Source organism: Myxine glutinosa, unplaced genomic scaffold (genome assembly GCF_964187855.1).
Source record: "Myxine glutinosa unplaced genomic scaffold, kmMyxGlut1.1 SCAFFOLD_1932, whole genome shotgun sequence".
Classification (NCBI taxonomy): Eukaryota; Metazoa; Chordata; class Myxini; order Myxiniformes; family Myxinidae; genus Myxine; species Myxine glutinosa.
The window spans coordinates 3390-20802 of record NW_027618027.1 but is presented as its reverse complement, the minus strand read 5'-3'; the positions used below and the strand labels follow the sequence as shown (position 1 = coordinate 20802).

At 45.9% G+C, this 17413-nt stretch overlaps 1 protein-coding gene across 1 annotated transcript in view; it reads left to right on the top strand.

The window, feature by feature from the left end:
- The window catches only part of LOC144889234 (ubiquitin carboxyl-terminal hydrolase 9X-like), a gene marked incomplete at its 3' end in the record, with an annotated part of 39446 nt that extends 32477 nt beyond the window's left edge, over positions 1-6969 (top strand). The window contains exon 7 of the mRNA XM_078769282.1: positions 6796-6969. Coding sequence (XP_078625408.1) covers positions 6796-6969 — 174 coding nt within the window. The remainder of the gene's footprint in view (positions 1-6795) is intronic.
- Positions 6970-17413: the final 10444 nt, after the last annotated feature.

Sequence of the window (17413 nt, the reverse complement as noted above, 5' to 3'; positions counted from 1 at the left end):
AAACATCCTTCTGAATATAAAATACTTTGAACACTGGATCTCTCCTCAATGTGGTGCAATGCCAAGGGGTGTAACCATTCGATCAATGCCATGGTGAAGAGGAAATTAAGAGAAGGTGAAAAGAGTACTTTGAAATATTACAAGATGGAAAATTAGAGTGGGGCCCTGATGGATGCATGGAAAACTGAGGGACCTGTGAAAAAGGTTCAAAATTATAAAAGCACTTGACATAATGAAAAGAGGGAAAGCCTGTGGACCATCTGAAGTTGCAGTCAAGTTAGTAAAGGTGTTCGGCACTGAGAGAATTTAAGTGGATGTGGAGTTGATTAGGAAACTATGGAGTGAGAAGATACCAGATGATTAGAGGAAGAGTATAATAATACCAATTGTCAAACAGAAGGGGCAGGTCTTAGATTATGGAAAGTAGAGAAGGATCAAATTGATGGAACATGCTATGAAGATACGAGAAAGGATTGTAGACCTTAGGCTAATAGTTCGGGAGCGTATGTAATTCCGTGGGATTTTGATGTTTATTTTGTATTCTTTGCGGGAAATCATTAATTATGATGTGAGTAAGGGAAAAAAATTTGGCGCCAATTTTTTCAAGTATGTTTGCATATTTTTTTATGCAAATTAGGTATGACGTCATAATTCGTAAATAAAAATTAAACGATGTAAATTTTCTTTGCAAAATATGATACAAATTTAATTTTGTGGACCCTATGCATAGATTTTAGCGGACATTGTCTGTATTCAGTATCTTATCTATATAATAATAGCGTAAGGACTCGACTTTGTTATCCCTTTTACGCCGCACCCAGTCACCCGATGCCCATGGCACTAATGGATTTACGATCTACGAACTGCGCTCTTTGTTTATCACGTACAGACATACTCGAAAAATCTGAATAAGCCGACGTTGGGGCCCAAAAGCATCCGATTAACGGCCGATACGATAACCTTGGTTCATGATTACCTTCAAGTGGCTGCATCAATGGTCAATTCAGCATGTCAAGAGCGCAAGTATGACGAATTAGACAACCGACACAAGCAATTACTAGCTGTGGTAGATGTCTCTTTAATGGACAAGCTGAATGAATTTGATGCAAAGATGGAAACAAGTGATCCTACTTTCAAATTTGCCAGAGATTACATGAAATTTGTGGCTTGGATATGGATGTTCATTCGGGCAACACGGGAAGGCAATTGGAAATTGCATCTAGAATCGCTTAGAGCATTGTGTAAGTACTTCTTCACACATGATAGACAAAACTATGCCCGCATGGTTCCACTGTATTTGGCACAGATGGAGAAATTGGAAACAAATGATCCCGATATCTATACAGAATTCATGGCTGGCAACTTCTGCGTCTACAAAAATGAAGTCCCTTTCTGCGCAATAGGCCCAGATCATGGCATTGAACAGGAGAACAAAGTCATGAAGATCCTTGGAGGTTTGAAAGGGCTAACACAGCAACCGGCAGCTATGGCCAGATGGTTTCTGATTGCACCTGAGCTAAGTCGCTTGGTCAATGAAGCTGAACATTTGGTGGGTAAAGTCTCCCAGAGATCAGTAAGGCATCATGATTTGTCAGATGCTAAGTTGGAACGGTATGAGGATAATGTAGGAAAATTGAGAGAGGTGCTGAAAATGAATGATCCATTCATTATTGAAGATGATGAGCTCATCAACATCGTCACACAAGCGATCATGCCAGAGGTAGTAAAACAGGCAGTAATACAGCGAGATAGTGTTGGAGAAGAGATGTTTGAGAAATTTGTTCAAGAGCATCTTGTAAACCTAGAGCTGAATATCTGGAGTCCTATGAAGAAGGCAAATCTCAAGACTTGGAAGACAGCAAGAATGGTTAAGAAGAGCAAGAAAGCTGTCGCTGTTACAGCAATTAAGAATGAAAGAGCACTGTTCGCCCGCCTCCTTGTTGTGATACTGTCACGGCCAGATATTGACCTGAAGGAGAGCATCAGTGAGTTTGAGTTTGCAGAATATCCTCATTCACTCTTCACTTTTGATGGTATCTTGCGGTCTTGTGTTGCCAAAAGTAAGCTGATGACTATCTTGGAACGTTTGCCTGACCAACAGCAGCTTGTTGTTGCACAAGGAGAGCAAACACAGCATGGCAGAGTCACAATCATTGATGGAATGGCCGTGGTCCAGTCAATGGGGAAACCTACATGGGTGAAAACTTGCTACGATCTCGCCAATCACTTTTTGCATGTCCTCGATTGCAAATCTCAAGGATTTCATGAAGTTCATGTCGTTTTTGACCGATATGACATTCCTAACTCCCTGAAGGAAAGAACACGCAATTTGCGCCTAGGAGATCATAGAAGCCTTGCTTACAATATCTCCGATGAGGCAATCATTGAAAAGGTGACGCTAAAGCAACTGCTGAACAACCAATACAACAAGCAAAGACTCACTCTCTATCTAGCATCACACATCTTGAAGCATCGCAAGGAATCTGAGAAGATATATGTGACAACACTCAGTGAGGAATGCAAATCAAACAAGCTCATATTAGATCATCTGAACAGTACACAAGAGGAGGCAGATACAAGAATGCTACTTCATGCTCTTGACGCTTCGCAGAGGGGGGCCACGTCGATCTGCATTCAGAGTCCGGATACAGATGTGTTAGTTCTCGCCTTGTGGTGCTACAAGGACTTGTGTCCTGCAACATCGATGCTTGTTGGAACAGGTGGTCTACGGCGAACTATTGATTTAGGTCCTATATATGATGCCCTGGGCAGTCAGAAAGCTTCTGCACTCCCTGGCTTCCATGTCTTAAGTGGTTGTGACCAGACTGGCACATTCTGCGGGAAATCAAAAATTTCCTGCTGGAATACACTGCAGAAAGCCGATGGTGATATTGTTAGAGCATTTGGCAACCTTGGAAACACTCCAAGCATACAGGAAGATGACGTCAGTGAATTGGAGCGCTACGTATGTCAACTCTACGTTCCTGGCACAACAATCTCTTCTGTGAACGAGATGCGTTGGTTCCTCTTCAGTAAGCGCCAGTACACAGATGAGAAATTGCCCCCTATAAAGGCCACCCTAGTACAGAAGATCAACAGAGCAAATTATGTCACCATGATATGGAAACAATGCGGCACTGCATCTTCAACTCTACCTCCACCAACTTCTCATGGATGGCGTCTGGAAGGTGACAGGCTTCTTCCCGTACCAACAACAGTTTTGCCAGCACCTCAGGCTGTGCTTCAACTAGTCAAATGTGGATGAAAAGGAAGTTGCTCTACGATGATCTGCTCATGTCGGAAGCACAATCTCAAATGCATCACAGATATGTGTACCTGCGAAGTAGCTTGTGAGAACAGAATTGTTAACATACATACTGCAGGTGACGACAGTGACGATGATGATGATGTTCTTGAAACGTAGCTCATGCGGTCAGCTCCAGATATGTCCATGTACTTATTTTTGGTTTCCTTGTTTTAAAACCATTTCATGTATAATGGCACTATTGCATACATCGAATGCATGGTGAACACTATATTACTATGACATCATAACTAATTTGCATATGATGGTTTGATAGGTCCCCTTGAATATAATGAAGATATATTGAAAACCCCAGCACAAGACTTTAGTAACAAAAGCAAAGGAAATACCTTTATGTAAACGGAAGCATGAACATTTTCCATAGGCTTTTAAAAGGTATGACATATCATACTTGAATAGAAAGCAAAACGATGATTGAGACATGCTTTTTTCCTAGTTTATATGTGATAAATATTAAACTAGAGGTATTGACACCATAATGTATGTATGAGAGCAGGAAAATTTAAAATAGCATTGTAGATGACAACCAAAATGCTAATTTTTGCATTTTTTATGTGTATTCTATGGCGTCATAGTTCATATGCACAAAAAGGCGGGAAAAAGTGTTCGAAAAAATTGGCGCCAATGTTTTTTTGATTCAGTGGTCATCGTAGATTAGATTCCAGTAGAAATTAGGAAATAAACATGAACGGCCCACGGGAGCCATTTTGGAGACATACGGCCCTGCACTATAAGGGCGATTGTGAATATAGATGTGATGCAGTATAGATCCATGCAAGGAAAGGGAACTGGATGTGAGTTTTCATCATGAAACAGATTCAGTGAAAGATTCTTGAAGGAAATAATCTTTACTGTGCATTCATGGATCTAGAGAAGGCATATGATCAGATATTGAAATGTGATACACAGTATTGGTGTTTGAGGAAGAAGGGCTTGCCAGAGAAGATTGTTGTCGTTATGATGGAAACGTATGCAGGAGCCAATGCTATGGTCAGGACCATGAATGGGGACTCTAAATATTTGAGTGGAGTTTGGTCTACACCAGGGTTCTGTAGCAGTGATGTCCTTCTGTAACAGTGATGGGCATGCTGAGTGACAACATCAGAGATGGAGAACTGTGTGAGCTCCTGTTCGCAGATGACTTGGTTGTAACAGCAGAGTCAAAGAAGAGCTGCAGATAAGAGTGCTGGATTGGCAAGAGAGATAGTGATTGAAGGTTAATGCTAGAAAGACAGAGGTGATGGTGTGTGGAAACACTGGTGCAGAGAGGTTCAATATTGTAGCTATAATGGGTGGACAGCTCACGCAAGCGGACAAGTTCAACTACCTTTGTTAACAATTAAGGAAGGGGAGGTTGTGAAGCAGGAATTCAGGATAGAATGAAGGCAGCATGGGAAAAATGGCAGGAGGTTAGTGGGGTCTTCTATGACAGAAGAATGCCGAGAAAATTGAAGACTGATAAGACCATTTATAATGTATGGTGCAGAAACATGGGCGTTGAGAAAAGGGAAGAGGAGATGCTGGAGAGGACAGATGAGAATGCTCTAGTGCATTATTAGAGAGTATCATTTGGAGATATCATTACCCGGTGAAATGCTGTTGAATGCAGAGAATGAATGGGATGGCAACAAAGAGAGTAACCCAGTTTTAGGACCGGCAGAGAAGATAACTGAGAAGGAAGTTGAGGAAGCGATAAAAGCAATGAAGAGTAGAAAAGCGGGAGGGCCGACGGGAGTTGTGGGAGATATGTTGAAGGCAGCCAGATGTTGGGGTGTGAAGAGAATGACAGAGATCTGTAATCCACTTTAATCCAATTGTAATCCACACACTCTGTAATCCACCCCAAATCCACTTTTTGAAATACCAACTTCTGTCCTGGAAGTCCTTGTGTTTTATACTTCTCCCACCCCCCCTTCCCACGCCTCCTCCCCCAAGCCCTCTCCCTCCCACACATCTCCCTGCTCTCAAATGTTATGTTTGTGTGCTTCCCCTTCTCTCCCCATCTTGTCTTCCGCTCCCTCTTTTTATTTTTCTTGTTTGTCTGGTTGATTTGTTTGTGAAATAAATGTTAGCTCTTTCACGAGCCTCGATTCAGTATACAAAAAAATAATAAAAGAAATCTGGTGGTGAAAGAAGGCCGCATTCCAGTGGATTGGGAACCGAGTACCCTCGTCCCTCTATACAAGGGGAAAGGTGACCCTCTGGACTGTGGCTCGTATCAAGCGATAAAGTTATTGGAGCATGGAATGAAGGTATTGGAAAAGGTGTTGGAGAGGAGGATAAGGAAGAAAGTGAAGATTGACGAAATGCAGTTTGGATTTATGCCAGGAAGAGGAACGACAGACGTGTTATGATTTATGGGAGCGAGACATGGGTAATGAACGTAGAGCAGCAACGAAGGCTGGAAAAGGTGGAAATGCGAATGGTTCGGTGGATGTGTGGAGTATCGTTGAGAGAGAGGAAGACAAATGATGAATTGCGAAACATGATGGGAATAGAGCCTGTGATTGATGCTGTGAAGAGGAACAGGTTGAGATGGGTTGGTCATGTGTTGAGGAAGGATGAAAGTGACTCGTTGAGAAGAGTGATGGAAATGAATGTAGAAGGAAGTAGAGGACGGGGAAGACCGAGAAAGACTTGGCTAAAGATGGTGGAAGAAGAAATGCGGGCAAGGGGTTAACAAGGGGAGATGCAGAAAATAGGGCAAAATGGAGAAGATTGTCATGGGGACCGCAAGGCTAACCCCTGCTCTTGCAGGGAAAATGGCCTTAAAATGCCTATTGTTGTTGTTGTTGTTGTGTATCATTTGGAGAGCATTTGAGGAATGATACACGCAAGAGAGCTGGAGTTTGTATCACAGAAAGGCTCAGAGAGACTATGTTGCAGAGGTGTGACACTTAATGAGGAAAAAGGATGAAGAACAAATCAAGAAAGTGTGGAATGAGTCAATTGGAGGGAAAATATCAAGCAGATGACAGATTAAAGTGGAGGGAGGTTGCAGGAAGATATTTGAAGAGCGTGGGATTGAGAGAGGAAGCTGCAGAGGACAGGGTGGAATGGAGAGGCAGATCTGAGTGGCCGACCCCATACTTTTGGGATTAAGGCTCAGAAGAAGAGCAGCCAGACTCATCGTTCTTTGTGCACCTTCATCCCACCCAGCACAGGCCATTGTGTGGGTGAATATGTCGGTCTTTTTATTTCACAAGAAAGTGTTAATGCCTGAATTGTCAGCTGCTGCTTGCTTCTCAGGACAATTTGGCATTCCCTTTTTTGCCCCAAGAATGACTCATGCCTGAAATGTCAGTTTCCTCTTGCTTTCCACAGCTGTTGGCCTACTTCAGTCAACGTTCTGTTTGTGACATCCATTGTTCAAGCATTTCTCCATTTGCTTATGGATTGATAATTTGTTGTTCCAGAAAAGCTTTTAATTGTATTATTTGTACTTATTTATTTTGTCTTCTTCACTGCAGACTCTGGGGTGAGCCTGTGAACCTCCGTGAGCAACATGATGCATTGGAGTTTTTCAACTCTCTTGTAGACAGCCTTGATGAAGCTCTCAAAACACTCGGGCATCCTTCTCTCCTAAGCCGTGTCCTTGGTGGCTCATTTGCTGATCAGAAAATATGCAAGGGCTGTCCTCACCGGTGTGTGCTTAATATTTGAATCATCTGCATGTTATTACTCCTTTTATCCCCCTTTCTTTCAATTCTGCGTGTTCTACCTTCGTAAGCTGCTTGCTTAGTTCAGTGTTGTTATGATACTGATGCATGGGGGCACGTGTATATGTATGTATGTATATACAGACTTGGCATTTAATATGGAATATATATTTTTTCTTGACTTGGGTTTACTTTCTGAACTGGGTATATCAATCTGGTGAGTTTCTTTTACGCTTCAGTGATTTCTTTGTTAAAAGAACCATGTCACTGATTGTCTGTCACAGCAAGAAGTCAATAACAGGATTATATCACAGGTGGCGTGACAAAATGTACGGACAGGTACATTTGACGATTGGCTTCACAATCGGGTATATAAGGGGTGTTGCGTTCTGTATTAGTGGAAAACAACTGCTGCACGTCTACAAAGGTTATTGCCGCTTCCCCTGGAGATGGCCCGTCAACTCGACGATGCTGTTTGTCATTTAGTGGTGGCTTTACGAAATTCCGGTATGAAACAGCGTGCTATTGCTTGGCAGTATGGCATCACTCAAGGTCAGTTGTCAAATATCCTGAAACGAAATGCTCAGAGGGGTGTCCCTACTCCAATACCGAGACCAGGACGTCCACACAGAACCACAAGGAGAGATGATCGCCAGCTGCACCGGTTAGTCTGCAATGGCCGTACCAAGTCAGCTAATCGGCTTATGGCTGAGTGGCAGCAACTGACAAATGTGCCTGTATCCAGAAGGCTAGTCAACCAACGACTGGTTCAAGCAGGCTATTGTGCCAGGCGTCCCCTGAGAAAGCCACGCCTGACCAGACAACACAGCCAACGCCGATTGCAATGGGCCAGAGAGCACCGTCAATGGCAGCCAGGACACTGGAATCACGTGACCTTCAGTGACGAGTCTAGATTTCTGGTGTATCGTCAAGATGGCCACGTCCGAGTGCGCAGACAAGTGCATGAAGCCCACAACGAAGATTGTATAGTGGCAAGTGTCCAAGCTGGAGGGGGTGGGGTGACCATTTGGGCTGCTTTTCATGCAGGGGGCAAAACTGACCTGGTTGTTCTGAATGGAAACCTGAACCAGTTTAAGTACAGGGCCATTCTGGAAGAAACATTGCTTCCATTAGCTCGTGCAGCCTTTCGAGGAAACTTTGTCTTGCAAGATGACAATGACACGGCCTCATCGTGCTCGCATGATCCAACACTTTCTTGCTGACCATGGTGTAGAGCATATGGAGTGGCCTGCCATGTCCCCGGATGAATCCAATAGAGAACTTGTGGGCAGAATTAACACGTCAAATCGACAACTTGGACCAGCAGCCTACCTCTGTGCGTGAATTGCAGCAGACTATTGTCACTGCATGGCAAGCGATTCCTGTCCAAACCTTGGCAAATCTCGTGAACAGCATGGCTCGATGTGTACGTGCTCTCCTGAATGTTCGTGGGGGTTACACGAAGTACTGAACTGTAATTTTACTGTCCGTAATCCCAGTCATAATTTAGCTTTTGTTTTTGTTGAAAAAAAATTTGGCTAATGTGCAAAATAAAGAGATACTTCTGGAAAACGTACAGAAGTTTAACACAGTACTGTCCGTGAATTGAGTTCGATATCAGTTTACATCACTTTCAAGGATCAATTTATTTGCTTCGAAATGTCAAATGTGGTTTTTGTTTCTGTTAAAGGTCACATTAACAAAATCTAGAATAATTTCAACATAACTCCAATGAACTTTTGGTTCTAAGTCATCTTGAAAAGTAAGTTCACCCCCACAAAAAAAATATTCCATATTAAATGCCAAGTCTGTATATATATATATATATACATACACACACACACACACACACACACACACACACACACACACACACACACACACACACACACACACACACATATATACATATACCTATACATACACACACACACACACATATATGTGAAGTCACGAAAATTGGAACACTCATTTTTCTCAATACAGGGCTTGATATTTTCTTATTACAAATAAAATATCCACTATTTTATACTTGTATGATGTGTAATGGGGTCTCCTCTACCTGCAGAGACAACTTCAGTGCAATATAACAATTTTTGGTTCTTGCATGACAGGTTAAAGGCCAAAAAGGGGGTATTTTTGGCATTAAAATGTAAAGTAATTAGACTGACATTTCTTTGATCAACTATTATTAGCAGGAAGGTTTTGAGGTGTCTCCTTATTTTTTTATGTAAAATTTAAATGCTAAGGTTTATTTCAGTGAAAAAATTATCGTTCTGCCCCTCTTCATTGCGGAGTAATTGAGATGGGAAGATGGCGCTATTTTCAAAGTGAGCTCAATTTGAGTGGTACTAATTATCACTCTACTCCTTTACAAATGGTAAGTAACAGAATAACTATATCTTTTGCATTCTTCTGTTGTAGATGCCATTCTCTGTTGAAGTCTATAAGTAAAATTCAATAAACATATCACATCATAAAAAAATTTGTATGACAAAATCATTAATAAAAATTCCATCCCCTTATGTCACGTCCATCACACCCTAATTTATTCAAGAAGTAAGAGTTACAAAAATATGAAAAAATATGCCTGAGACAGCTTCAACCATTAGCTATTCTCAAACATCAAATGATTAATTTGTGCCTTCATGTTAATTTGTAGAAGGGGGAAATAATGATTCCGTCCCCTGAAGTGTCACATCCGTCACGCTGTGATGGATGTGACATAAGTACCAGAAAAATATGGAATTTTTTTTTTTTCCTTGACGGGTTTACTTTCTGAACTCAGTATATCAATCTGGTGAGTTTATTTTACCCTTCGGTGATGTCTTTGTTGAAAGAACCATGTCACTGATTGTCGCAGCAAGAAGTCAACAACAGGATTATATCACAGGTGGTGTGTGTTGGATCATGCGAGCATGATGAGGCCGTGCATTGTCATCTTGGAAGACAAAGTCTCCTCGAAAGGCTGCACGAGCAAATGGAAGCAATGTTTCTTCCAGAATGGCCCTGTGCTTGAACTGGTTCAGGTTTCCATTCAGAACAACCAGGTCAGTTTTGCCCCCTTGCATGAAAAGCAGCCCAAACGGTCACCCCACCACCTCCAGCTTGGACTCTTGGCACTATACAATCTTCGTTGTCGGCTTCATGCACTTGTCTGCGCACTCGGACGTGGCCATCTTGACGATAGACCAGAAATCTAGACTCGTCACTGAAGATCACGTGATTCCAGTGTCCTGGCTGCCATTGACGGTGCTCTCTGGCCCACTGCAATCGGCGCTGGCGGTGTTGTCTGGTCAGACGTGGCTTTCTCAGGGGACGCCCTGACACGATAGCCTGCTTGAACCAGTCGTTGGCCGACTAGCCTTCTGGATACAGGCACATTTGTCAGTTGCTGCCACTCAGCCCCTCAGCCGATTAGCTGACTTGGTATGGCCATTGCGGACTAACCGGTGCAGCTGGCGATCATCTCTCCTTGTGGTTCTGTGGGGACGTCCTGGCCTCGGTTTTGGAGTAGGGACACCCCTGTGAGCATTTCGTTTCAGGATCTTTGACACCTGACCTTGAGTGATGCCATACTGCCGAGCAATAGCACGCTGTTTCATGCCGGAATTTCGTAAGGCCACCACTAAATGACAAACAGCATTGTCGAGTTGACGGACCATCTCCAGGCGAAGCGGCGATAACTTTTGTAGACGTGCAGCAGTTGTTTTCCACTAATACAGAACGCAACAACCCTTATATAACCGATGGTGTACCTGTCCGTACATTTTGTCACGCCACCTGTGATATAATCCTGTTATTGACTTCTTGCTGCGACAGACAATCAGTGACATGGTTCTTTTAACAAAGAAATCACCGAAGTGTAAAAGAAACTCACCAGATTGATATACCGAGTTCAGAAATTAAACCCAAATCAAGAAAAAAAAATAAAAATTCCATATTAAATGCCAAGTCTGTATATATATATATACATTTTTTTATTTTTTTTTTTCTTGTCGCGTAACTGCCGAAATTTATATCAGGCAATCGCGGATGCCGATCATGATGGCTTTAACCCCGAGGCAGAAGCTCAATGGCGGATTCCAAAATCTAACACACCTCGGCGTGCGGAATGGAGGTAAGCAGCGCAAGTCCCCGCAGCCTTAACTATCAAATCGATCACCCGGTAAACTGCATCCAGGTATTATATACAAAAAGTGATGCAAGGGTTTATTGAAGGAAAAGCAAAGACAGTGAAAAGCACGATAATAACTCTAATAAGAAGCCTAAATTGGGATCCCACACACAACAGATATCAAACACGAGACGAGGGAGATGGATTAAAGAAAGAAACACGTCTTGTAAAATGTACACGCGGAGCTCGGCTTAGCTTGTCTTGTCGTCTTCTTCCGCTGCTGTCCAGCACCGCTTCACTCGGGCTGCACCTCAGCCCAACTCGGGTCGGGATCTCTGAACGACTCGACTGCCCAATGGCGTTCGGCAAACTCGCGTTCAGCAACTCCCTATGGCTCAACTGCCAACTCTGCGAACTGCCAACACAACTCGGGCTCTCTCTGCATGGTCAGGAATCCAACTGCTCTGGGTCAGATCTTCTCAACTGCGCATTGGCCACTGTGCACACGAACTCTTGACTCAGATCTCACTCCTCACTCTCGGCTCAACTCAGGTCGGGGCTCTGACCTCATCTGCCTGAAATGGCGTCCGGCCCTCGTTAATATCTCCGACCGATGACATCAGCATTGGCGCACTGCTGTGCCAATCAGAGCCTCCACCGACTCGCCCCTGTGCACGCCCACTGCGTCACTCCAACTCTCGTCCCCTACTCCGTGGTCCTGGTGTTATAGCACGTGCTATTGCCTGGTGGGTAGGCCTCTCGGAGGTGTAAATGGTGGCAGCCAATTGTGGCGGTGTTCTAGCCTGATTTCTTCCTCAGTCATGTCAGGGGGGAAAGGGCGTCATTAATGTTGTACTAAAGGTCCTAACCAATGTTTAAGTGTTGTGCAGTGCCAAAATGGACATAGGTTTGGCTACCAGGTGAGACATACAAGGGCTCTACTCATTATTCCTGACACTAACTAACACACGAATCTCCTGGTAGATTCACAATCATCTATCTTAACCCGACAAACACCTACACATGACTTATTACAGGAAGTGTTCCCTATCGCGACAGTCGAAGCATGTTACCTACTCAGATCTACTCTGCTCTACATATTGCTCTACCAAATTCGTAACACAGCACCCCCCCGCCTCCCCCTGGAACCGTAGCTCCTGCAAGGTTCACTGCAGGCGCTACCATTCCAGCCTTAACTCTTAGTCACACACTTAATTAACCTATGAAATAAATCAGGAGGGGCTGTGGGAAATGAGTCGGGCTACCTACCTACACTTCCTTAACATGCTAAACCCCTTAACCATCATGCAATCAAATATGTACATTGATCTTCTTTGTTCCTGCGGAGGGAGGAAACAAACAACACGCAAAAATCTACCTTTTCCACAAAACTTAACCTTACTCAAAATTCAAAAACTCCACAAAACATTTTTACATACCCCGGTCTACAGACCGCGTCCCCCAGTGGATGCCACAAGACACAACCTTACCTGCGGGGCCATCCCCAATGCCCCCTTTAAATTTCCACGGGCCCTGTCCAGGTGTTACAGGTGAGTGACATGGCTCGGTGGATTTCACGCACATTCATGCAATGCAAACCCCTTATCCACTCATACTCATTCCGAAACTCATCATTACATTTCAAAAATCAACAACGCTCTTATTTCAATTCACACCCCTGCAGGACCATGGCATCGATGTCATGTCATGTGTGTGCATTCCTCAACGAGGCAGCGGGGAGGTACCGCACAAAAAGATGGTGGGGGCGCTTCAGGCTGTGGTGCCCGCAGTCCCAAAAACAAGTCAACCGACTTACAAGTTCATTGCCCCCCCCCCCCCCCCCTTTACCTCTTGTCCCCGTGACAGCCCAACAGCCCCTTTCCGCCGTTACCTCACCAGTGAGGGTCTCCACACACACCAGGCTCCTCTGCGGCCTCCTGCTTCAGCGCAGCAACACGGGTCACCAGGGGACTTCCTCACCCCGCGGCGCCCAACCAGACCCTCCACCGACGAGCTCCAATTTCCAGATACCACTGGCTGCCAGGGGTAATTGCCGCAGAGGGGAGCCGCAGGCATCGCTCCTCAGACCTTGATCCGTACCTCTGGACACACACACCTTCCCCACCCACAAATCCGTACCAAAGACCCCAAAACACACTTCCTCCCCCGCTGCCATTCAATTCTCAACACAACTCAGCACAATTCATAGATGGTGTACAAAAGATGTTTCACAAGTTTGCCATGGCCTGCCCTCATGTGAAATCCCCCAGTTCACAGTTCAAATCATTTCACATTTCCATTTCCAAAACACATTTCAAAACTCAATAATCATCACTCGCTCATATTTCTCCAACCTCACGACCACATAGAAACACATCACCTCTACACATAAACACACGCCACCCACAAGACACTGTGTGGCCCCCATTCCATCCCCCTTACCGACCATGTCACTCTCACCCGCCTCCCAACTCCAAATTACATGTCCCTCAATTTTCCAAAGTAAGTCCTGAAGCCTGGGACAGTAAACATCAAGGCCTTATCTCTACCTTGATGGACAGGTAACTTCCGGTTGGTCAAGTCCAAAGTGCAATCCACCCTCAAAATCCCAAAATTTCACATTGGGCCGATCAAATCTCTCCAAATTTCTCTTTTGTCCCCACTATACTGGCAAGTATGTGGATCCGCATCCAACGGTGATCATTACTACACAACTACCTGTGGCCACGACAGCTCTGCACCTCTACCATGCAAGGGTCATCGGGACAAGGTGAGCAGTCAAAACGCCAACATGGCCCATGAGTGTCCATAAGGGTGCGACCCACCATCCATCCTTCGGCCCCCCTGCAAGGAACACGGCTGCACCAGCCCCAGCTGGCCAATGTGGTGAGCACCTGCTGCCACAACACACACTACCGCACACACAACCTCGGCCCTGGGGGAGACGGGCGCAGTGCGTGGCATTCCCCTCACGTCACCTACGCCGTCCACAGAACCGCAGCCCCCCAGTGCTCACCCACACTTGACCAAACCAAGGTCCAGTCAACAGCCATGCTCCACCAGGAGACCCACCCAGAAGACATGGTCCACACACCTCAGACACGCACAGCACCACGTTGACCTTCAGGCTACACAACTACATCCCCATAACCCCGCGTCCCAAATATCAGCACAATTGCCCCTGCAACCAGTTGAAAGCTGTCTTGCTACCCTATTAATTTTATCACAGCCTCCAACACTTTGGTCTACACACCTGGATCAATAATGGCGTCACTGTACAGTGTCCACCATTTCTCTTCACAAAATACACCCCTTAATTTACATCTAACCCACATATTACCCATGCCAAACATTTTTCACATTTTACTAATCTCAACAAAAGAAAGATGCTTTTCCATACACATGCCAGCCGAGCATGGCCCATATGCTAGGCTCGTTACAAATTCCCGATTCACATTCCCATGGCTCTCTTCCCAAACCAAGAGTCCGTAAATCATAAAGGAGCATCTGTGGAAGGTCACTCTCACACCGTCACGTTCCACAGATGCCCCAATGTTTGTCCAGCAGGCTGTCTCATTCCTGTCCATGCGGTTTGACCCGCGTCCATAGACCAACCACCATGCCAGGTCACCACATGCTGGTTGTCCCAGTGTCTCAGGGAGAGGGTGTCAGGCCGCATGCCCGGTGGTCAATACACCAGCCCCAAGCTGGCCATCCGCGGTGCCACCACCAAAGCGCGACCCACAACACCTCCCCCTAGTGGTCCTAATATTTGCCATCCCAGGCTGGAGAGACCACCTCGGACCCCCCTGAGGACTTAACCCCCACCAGGGTCCAGTGACCCTGTCGGCCCGAGCCACCAACCCGGCCGGCGCCCCGACGGACAAGGAACGCCACACTCCACCAGACCCCCCGTGGGGTCCAGGTCGTACCATGCCACCCATGGCTGGACCCCACGTCCAAATCTCGCCAGCACAGCCCCCCAGCTGGCTGGCATCACCCAATTTTGAAAGGGGCAACTTTTCCCCGAGGCCATCCTCAATGACCTCTCCATGTCCAAATCCTGCAGCCCGGGGACCAACTCTCCCCATGGCTGCGCCAAATCAAATTCCCATTTTAATTTAATTTTAGATTTTATTTTACCAATTTTTGCTCCAGGTGTCCAATCACCGCAGCTGCAGGCAACAACCTCTACGACCGGTTGTTCTGCCCCTCCCTGCAGTTCCAAATTCCCTGCGGGGACCAAATCGTCGGAGGCTCGATCTCCCGACTCTCCAAGGTCCAAATCCAGTACAGAGCCAACACACTCCCCCAACTGGTTGTCCAATTTCGGAGCCTCCGTTTCCAAATCGTAGTGTACGGTGAGCGCCCCCTTGGTCATTCCAACCACCTCCTCAGACCAACTCACCTCTTCCCCCAAACTCCTTTGGGCCTGAACAAACACTACCTCCATGGGACTGTCCCAGGTCCCCAGCCGATGGATCAAATCATCCTCATCATCATCATCATAACAAATCATTTCTGCCCCCGCCAGGTTTTCATCAATATCCCCAATAAATAACCGGTCCGGCTCTATTGCACGGGCCCCCAATTGCTCTGCACCACCGTCCTGGTGCTGCAACAATTCCAATTCATCCCCCTGTTGAGGTGTTGTGACATCCACCCGGTCCCGACAAACAACCAGGCCACCAGGTGGGAAACATTCCCCATTGCAATTCTCACATTCCAAATTTCCTTCCCCATTCACTTGTGGGCACTCCCCGCTCACCTGTGGACACTCCACGTTTACCTGCAGGCATTCCCCATCTACCTGTACACATTCCCCATCCAACTGTGGACATTCCCCATCTGCCTGTACACATTCCCCATCCACCTGTGGACATTCCCCATCCACCTCTGCACCTGCAGTCTCCCTATTTACTTCAATTGCCATTCCTGGTGCAATTCCCAATTTTGCCATTCCCGGCTCCTGAGCCCCGTGCACATCTGCATGGGCCGTACTCTCTCCCATTCCCAATTTGGCTTCCCCCCGTTCCGACTCAATTTTTGCCACCTTTGGCTTCTCCTGTGCCCCGATGGCACCATTTGTTCGTCCTTTCCTCAATTTACTCGTTTGTTCCTTCAAACTATCACTCATTCCGTCAATTAGATTTCCCAACCGCTCATAATGAGCCTTCATGTTCTTTTCCATTCCTTCCATTTTCCAAAGCAATTGACCCAACATCTGGTCGGTTGTCGGGGCCACTCCTTCTGCTCCCAACTCCCTGGTAGGGGAGGGGGGTAAGGTAGTACTCAGGACGGGGGAGGTTCCAAGGCTCACCTCGAACTCAAATCCCCCTATTTCCGGCTCACTCCCTTCACTGACTGAGGCCTCGCTGCGTACCTCCATTTCATCGACCTCCGACATCCGCTTTGATGAAGGTCGTTTCCTGTGCGCGTATTTATTTTAATTCCAAAAAAACAATTTAAATTTGTCAAAGACGCGATATCGCGCTCCGTACGTCCAATCGACTGTACAAATTTCTCCGCCTCGACTATAACAATTTCGGTTCCAAATGCTGGGCGGGGTTTTTCACCCAGCCGGCGTCGACTCGCCACCTCCGGACAAAAAATGGTCCGCTGGGTTTGAATCCCTAACTCCTGACACCAAATGTCGCGCAACCGCTGAAATTTATATCAGGCGATGGCGGATGCCGATCACGGTGGCTTTAACTCCGAGGCGGAAGCTCAACGGCGGATTCCAAAATCTAACACACTTAAGCGCGCGGAATGGAGGGAAGCAGCGCAAGTCCCCGCAGCCTTAACTATCAAATCAATCACCCGATAAACTGCGTTCAGGTATTCTATACAAAAAGTAATGCAAGGGTTTATTGAAGGAAAAGCAAAGACAGTGAAAAGCACGATAATAACTCTAATAAGAAGCCTAAATTGGGATCCCACACACAACAGATATCAAACACGAGACGAGGGAGATGGATTAAAGAAAGAAACACGTCTTGTAATATGTACACGCGGAGCTTGGCTTAGCTTGTCTTGTCGTCTTCTTCCGCTGCTGTCCAGCACCGCTCCACTCGGGCTACACCTCAGCCCAACTCGGGTCGGGATCTCTGAACGACTCGACTGCCCAATGGCATTCGGCAAACTGGCGTTCAGCAACTCCCTATGGCTCAACTGCCAACTCTGCAAACTGCCAACACAACTCGGGCTCTCTCTCTCTGCACGGCCAGGAATCCAACTGCTCTGGGTTAGATCTTCTCAACTGCGCAATGGCCACTGTGCACACGAACTTTTGACTCAGATCTCACTCCTCAC